A 7,340-nucleotide genomic window follows, 5' to 3' on the forward strand; every position below is an offset into this window, starting at 1 on the left:
CCCAACCTCCATCTCCTCCTAAATTCCCCTGTCTAAGACGGAATTTTTTTCTGGCTCCCTTGAGATTCTGTCTTACACAGGTTCGACTGTACATAGTTTTTTTCTTATTACTTAATTACCATACCAGGTCATTTAGTTTATGTCACTCTCTCCTTCTCACTTTGTCCCTCACTATTATCTTCATTATTCATCTCCCAGTCTCTTTGCTTCTTTTGCTGCTTTAAATTGCATTTATCTAATCACATATCCACACTCTACAGGGTGCTCTATGAACTTTACAACCATCAATATATAATAAATTTCATCATGACAACATTCACTCGCAGTTTGCAGCAACATCGAATACATTGTATAAAATCTAAAACAGTTAAAACCTGAGCAGTTATTTGCTTTTATCCAATCACTTTATAATGATAATAAGAATAAGAAAGATATTACCTCAAATTTTCTGTAAATGGCTGTCTATGTATTAACATATATCATGTACTTTGTCTTCAACAGAACACTGGTATCATCAGACACCATGAGTTCAACAAGTGCGTGGAGGCTGGAGCGGATAACGTTTTACACCTGAAATTCTGTAATGCCAAAGCAACTGGTAGTAGATGGGTTATCAATGAGGTTTATCCTTGGAAAAAGTCCTAGGGGCTTTTTCGTTGATGTTGTTAAAAGTTCTTCGTACTTACTCCTTGTTGAGAATGTATGGTATTTATTTATTTTCTGTACAGTGTTGTTCCGAAATGAAAACGTAGGTTAGATTTTCAGTTTTGATGAATCTAGTCTTGATAACACATTCTAAGTTGGGGCTAGGGTTGTCCATATTATTTAATGTTGAATACTTTATAAAATTATATATATATTTATATATAGAAGGTGCTGGTTTTTGATTTTGTAAAGTTCTTCCTATCCAATTTCAGGGATGCTGTCTTTCCATTTTTTCTGGTTATTTCAGTCACTTTCTTTAGTAGAACAGTTATTATTCTAAGAATTTGCTTTCTGTTTAACCCCACGTAAATTGTGTCCTTTAACCATCTCTTTGTTCGAAAGTCCAACTTCATATGTTTTCACAAAATCCCAGTGGCATCCCTGTAATTTTATCTTTCACTTGTTTCTACATGATAAATATATTTTGAAGTTTTCAAAGGCCCATTGATATTCCTTTTCAAAGTCAAAGGCTGCACTGATATTCCTTTTCCAAGTCAAAGGCCGTATTGATATTCATTGGCCATACCTCAGATTGTTTTTTCTATATTTTTAGACAGGGTAATTTCTCTGCTTCCGATGTCCTTGTAGAGTTCACTCCATTTGCGGCAGGGTTTATTTTTTTTCTTTTCAGAAAACAAATACTGTTGCTGAAGCCTTTTATGTTACTCTGTATTACTTTCAGAAGTATTTGTCTTTTTTTGTGCCTTGGAAATGTTATGTGGAGTAATGCTATACAGTAGAACATGACTATAGCGGTACCCCCTGCAGTGGGACCTGACCGGAATCCCCCTTTTTTTTTTCTATGTAAACTCAATTATTTAGTTATGCTTGGGTTGAACGGGGCAAGGAAAGGCCCAAACTTGGATACAGTGGGAGAGATTGAGCAAGCTCTAGCTGGGGGGGGGGGGGGGGGTTGTGGGGGCGGGGGGGGGGGGGGGGTTTTTGGTGGACTCCAAACAGACATTTAGCAGTGTGGCATTGTGATTGGCCAGTCCAGTGATGAGTGAGGTGGGGCAGGCGGCAAAAAAAGTTAGGCTAAGTGAGCCACTCCAAAAGTGATGTGCCATGGTCCTAGGCCTAGGCTACGCCAAAAAGGCAGTTAAAGAAGAGCAAAGCGTGTAGTGTGTCATTTTTCGGTAATTCCCCTTTGCATTCTTATAGCGGGAACTTGCCTGCTGTGGGATTTTTCTTCTGGAACTAAAAATCCCGCCATAGCCATGTTCTACTGTATTTAGTTTGTCTGTTGTTTACAAACAAAGCTGTGTCTTTGTATCTGGAACCATGTCACATTTTGAGGAGAGTCCTATGACATATTGTGGCTCTGCTCTCTGTTGGTTGACTTCAATATTTTTAGATGTGTGGAGGATGAGCACCAAAATATTACTTGTAGTTTGGAGTGCGCTGTTTGTAGCTGCCTGATGCTATTGTTTTAAAACCATCAACTTCTTGTTATTTTAGTTTACTTTATATAACATATTTTCGAGGAGTATGCTTTAGCTCTGTCAAAATCTGTTGTCTGTATAAATTAATATTATCTGTCTGGTTTCTTACATAGTGTCTTTGGCAACTTTGCACAAAATTTCTGCTCCCAACCATTCCCAAACTGTTGTGGTTGGGACAAAAACTTTCTGTAGGCCTATTTTGTTTGTTTGTTGCTATGGTTGTTCCTATTGGTCTTCCTTAAAACTTTAATTGTTTTTTCCATAAATGTTTTTCCCAAGTACCTTATATCTGTTCAAATGCCTGAAGCATTTCAGAGAGTATGCTATGAGTTTGTATTTTTCCCCACCCCATAATAACTTTCTATATATGTATTTTCTGGTCTGACGTCTGAAGACAAGTGCTGCCTTGATAACTCCATTCTTGAAATCGTTTGTTGTCAGTGGCCCTCAAATATGAATATCATCATTGTGTTATGGTGCCATCTCTGATCACATGTTCTACTTACCCCGGCTCTCAAACTTTTTCTGCAAGGACCTCTCTATTGTACTTTACAGGGGGTCCTTTCTGTTTTCTCTACAAAAGAACCCCCAAAAACCTAACTAGTGTCTGTGTTGCAATGGTTAGGCTCTTTACTGTTGTATGCCAAAGAATTTGTTCAATTCATGCCTGGGGAAGTATTTCATTGAACATCTCCACCTGTCTGCTAGGATGTTAAATCTCTTTCAGCATGGGTTTGTCGTGACAGGCAGTGGGGGCAGGGAGACACAACTGCAGTCTATTGTCTTGGTCTTAATTAAAGGCCAAGGAACATTTCTGCATTTTCTCTTATTTGGAATGGGTGCTTATTTTTCTGCTTTGTTTCTGTAGTAAGAAATTGTCTGGTATTAATAGGGTTGTCTTTTTTTGTATGAATGTGTTCTCTTTGAAATTTATTCAGTTGATATCAGAACATTTCATACTGAAAAGAGCCTGGGGTATAATCGCAATCTTCAAGAAAGTGTTCTGAGCTAATTTATGTTGTGCAAAGCATAATGTGAAGTCTTTCCGCATGTTTAGCATTTGGCTATCAATCTGTCTGTCTGCGAACATTTTGTCTCACTATCGTATAATATTGAATAAAGGACGATCCACCTCCAGTTCAATTTTATCCTCTTGACTTACATCGCATCAAATATTTTGCAAATTGTAACTCAATAATTCTATCATAATTTTATTGAAGGTACGTATGTATGAAGTCTGCTGTTGACACTGTGCAGAATTGCAGACATTGTGTACCTTGCTCCACATTCCCCTCTATATAATTGTTCAAATGGGGTGACAATCAACACACTGGTGTTTTATCGGCAGGACTGCTGCTTATATATACTTTTAAAAAGTTTTATCCAATTTTTGAATTATTCTGCGGGAATTGCTGCTTTGTCTATCTACTTCTAGAAGATTGAAACATTGTGGATTCTCTCACTTTTTCTTGTTCCATTAAAATAAGCTTTCTGTAGATCTACATAATTGTGTTAACTTTGTCTTTTAAAGAATGTGGAATGTTTTGTTTGTTTTTGTGTGTGAGTTTCAAATAGCAGTAGAGTTGACACGAAAAGCTTTTATTTCAAAGACAAGTCACCTGGTCCAGAAGGTAGACTGTTACGAATAGAATAAGAAAAAAAACGGGAAACCAGTATAGTACCTCACCCAGTAAGTAATCATCAAGTGAATCTGGTCAAGCATTTTATTCTGCCTTGTCTTGATGTACTTTGGATCCTTTTGTATTTGTATTAGCCCTCTTAGTTCACTACGGGGTGGGTTGTTGGAGGGTACAATGCAATGGCAGGTCTAGCTTCCTTTTGTTGTATTTCCATTTGTAGGTCTGTCTACCAAACTTTTTTTGTGGGTGGTTGGCGGGCGCTCTGGTTGTGGTTTGCTTCTTTTTTCTTATCAAACATCTATCATCTTTATCTCCCCTCCTTTTTTGTATTTGTTACTCTCTTGAAACACCTCTAATCTTCGGCACTTTTATGACCTTATTGTGTTACTAGAACTCTTACTAGAACTAAACTAACTTTTTTCGTTCCATAAATACATGTAGAATTCAGCTGTTATGTCGATTTGCTTCTAAAACTATAACAATAAGAACTAAATACCTTTGCATGGGAGGGGACAGGTATATTTTCTTGCCTAGAACTGTAGATAACTCTTCAAAGTAATTCTTTCTATTTTAATAGCATTCGAATTTGTGTGGGACTGCCTACTCAAATTAAATTGAATGCATTTGTTGTTAGATCATGCTCACAGGATTTGTTTCTTTGATGGATTTCCCTTATATGACTGATGTTTGAATCCTCCTGACTGGCATGTGTGGTGTAGTGCGGTGCACTTTGCCTTCACAGGGAAAAGGCTTGAGTTTCTTTCCCATGGTGGGTGAATTTTTATCAAGTATCTTGGTCTTTCTTCTTGGACATATTTCGTTCCTCTCAGCTCGGGCTGGCCTTGTGGAACAAGGTAGAATCCTTCCGCCTGAATGATCGAAATTGTCTTGATGGCATTAAAACACTCAACATTTGATAAAAATTGAGTGAAAAATCATCTTCCAGGAGATTGTAGAGCTTCAATGGTAGTTAATATAATTTTCTTATTCGCTGTTGTTTTTGTCTTTATTGCTTTTTCCCTGTACTAAATGGCTGTTTTTTGAGCATCCATCTGCTTCTCTTTACACATACCTCAAATATTACCATAACTTTACAGTTTAGTCTTGAAATGGAAAGTGGGAGAAACCCACTCTTGTGTACTTATTGTACAAATTCCGGTCTTAAAAGAAAAAGATCCCCCCTCCTCCTACACACACATACAACAAAGCAAAACAATTACTGGTCAAAGTTACTTCATTTCCCACACACACACTCACACACACACACACACACACACACACACACACACACACACACACACGCAAGAGACTACCAAATGCCACTAGTAAAAGAGTACATGCACAAGCAACTAATTCGAGTTCATCTTGTGTATAAAATCAAATTATGTATCTACTCTGTGGGTGGTTGGTAGGTGCTCAGGTGTGGTTAGCTCCTTCTTTCCTTTCAAACATCTATCCTCCTTATCTCTCCTCCTTTTTGTGTTTTTTATTCTCTTGCACCACCTCTGGTCTTCAGAGCACACACACGCACACACACACACACACACACACACACGTACACGCACACACACACACACACACACACAGTGGGTGGTTGGCGGGTGCACTGGTGTGGTTTGCTTCATCTTTCCTAAAAAACATCTATCGTCTTTATCTCCCCTCCTTTTTTGTGTTTGTTACTCTCTTGCAACACCTCTAATCTTCGGTACTTATATATATATATATATATATATATATATATATATAATTATAACCTTATTGTTTTGCAAGTGCCATAAAACACTTACTGAAACAAAACACACACACACTCACACACACACACACACACACACACACACACACACACACACACACACACACACACACACGGCACTACCATATGCCTCTTGTAAAAAGACTAGAAAAATTTTATTACATATTATATTGTGTACTAAATGGAGTAGATCTAGATCTACATCTTGCTTAGTATCGAATCAAAATCTCATCCCAGGAAGTAAAACAACTGCTCCCGGCGACTGTTGGGCCGTGAACGAGGCGCGACGCCATGTGATAACACTCCGTTCTCTAGGCCTAGGTGTGGGAAACAAAGCGGTCGCCTCCTGGCTCCTGGCCCTGCCTGGCGCACGAGTCGCTAGCGGCAGCGGGCTCGGTATCCGCGACCCGCACGTCCCGCGCGGCAGAAGTGGAGTCAAGAACAGCCTGGCTGGCCTGGGCTAGGGCTGGGCAATTAGTCGCTTTAGCAAAGTCCGGATAATATGTTAGTGCACTTCTTCGGTAAATAATACTATGTTATGAACCGATTCGGCAAATGGGTTAGAACCACTTTGACAAACGGGTTAGCATCACTTCAACAAATTATGGGTGCACCTACTTCGGCAAACGGGTCAGGAAAGAGAGTTTAGAGTCTGAATTCGGATGATCTACTTATTGAGGATTATCCGGATATTTATCCGGATTTTGCCCACCTCTAGATAGCTTGGGCCTCTCTCCCTCCCTCCCTTCCTCCCCTCGCTCCCTCGCACGCTCACTAAACTTTTGTTGAGAGAAGCGACAGATCAACATGGGCCGCGTGTGGTTCGGGTCGGAGCCAGAGCGTTATGATTGAATGATTTCATTAGTATTAGAAGACTTCAGCACATCAAAGTTTTTACTCGGCAAGTGTTTGTTTGTGTGTAACGCGCTAGACAGTGTGTCATTATTTCTTCGGATTATATTCCTCGCGACTGTGCTGTTTCCCCTCTATTATCTTGGAATTACGAGCGTGATCTTTACTGCTTGTTTATAAAATCTTGTTGAGAGTTCAGGACGCTCCTAGGCCCTATCGTAGTGTGTCATGGATCGATAGACTCATAACAAACAGGCAGTGGGTTCCGCTTGTGTTGTGCATGAGTCAGTACAGGAGTCAATGAGCCTCGTGTGTCTCAAGGGTTGTTATCCCCTTTGTTTTCATTTGGGATTATCCCAAGCTGTGGCTTTTTTGTTAACAACGGTAGGAAAAAGGAAACTAAAAAGGAAATGGCCAAGCTTCTTAACGACGGCGCAGTTTCTTTACTGTCAAAAGTGAATGGTCTTTTCTTTCTTCTGTCTTTGGGTGTTTTTATCCCTGGAGCAGCTGCAGAGAAAGGTAAGTCGGTTCTTTCCGTCAGTCTTTGTTAGATTTTTTTGGTCGCACGTGTGTCGTGTTCTATTCTATCTGGAACCTCCCCCCCCCCCCCCCCCCCCCCGGAAAAAAAATAACCTCTAGTGACCGTGAAGAGGAGGGGAGCAGGAGGTTGGGACACGGTCAAAACAAAGGCAGAGCTCGACGAAGTGTTTTCAACGAATATGAAAAGTAAGGACATTTCTACACGGATCTTTTATTCTTTGCCCCTGGTGCGTGATGTTGAATAATAAACATAGTGCATGTGGTGTCAAGTGATTGTCAGGAAATGAAAGGGGTAGGGGGGACATTGCGTGTGCACCAGCAATAGGGCGCAATCCTGAAATGGAAATAATATTATATTGTCGCTTTTTCTACTCTCTCTCTCTCTCTCTCTCTCTCTCTCTCTCTCTC

The 7,340-nt window shown here is 39.9% G+C and overlaps 2 protein-coding genes across 2 annotated transcripts in view; both read left to right on the plus strand.

The window, feature by feature from the left end:
- LOC101857352 (N-acetylgalactosaminyltransferase 7) overlaps positions 1-621 on the plus strand; it is a gene marked incomplete at its 3' end in the record, with an annotated part of 20,087 nt that extends 19,466 nt beyond the window's left edge. The window contains 1 exon segment of the mRNA XM_005105709.3: positions 502-621. Within this exon segment, the coding sequence (XP_005105766.2) occupies positions 502-621 (120 nt within the window).
- A 5,691-nt stretch (positions 622-6,312) lies between these two features.
- LOC101858660 overlaps positions 6,313-7,340 on the plus strand; it is a gene marked incomplete in the record, with an annotated part of 99,093 nt that continues 98,065 nt past the window's right edge. Inside the window, 1 exon segment of the mRNA XM_013086631.2 lies at positions 6,313-6,911. Within this exon segment, the coding sequence (XP_012942085.1) occupies positions 6,803-6,911 (109 nt within the window).

Source organism: Aplysia californica, unplaced genomic scaffold, assembly GCF_000002075.1.
Source record: "Aplysia californica isolate F4 #8 unplaced genomic scaffold, AplCal3.0 scaffold00487, whole genome shotgun sequence".
In the NCBI taxonomy this organism is placed as follows: Eukaryota; Metazoa; Mollusca; class Gastropoda; order Aplysiida; family Aplysiidae; genus Aplysia; species Aplysia californica.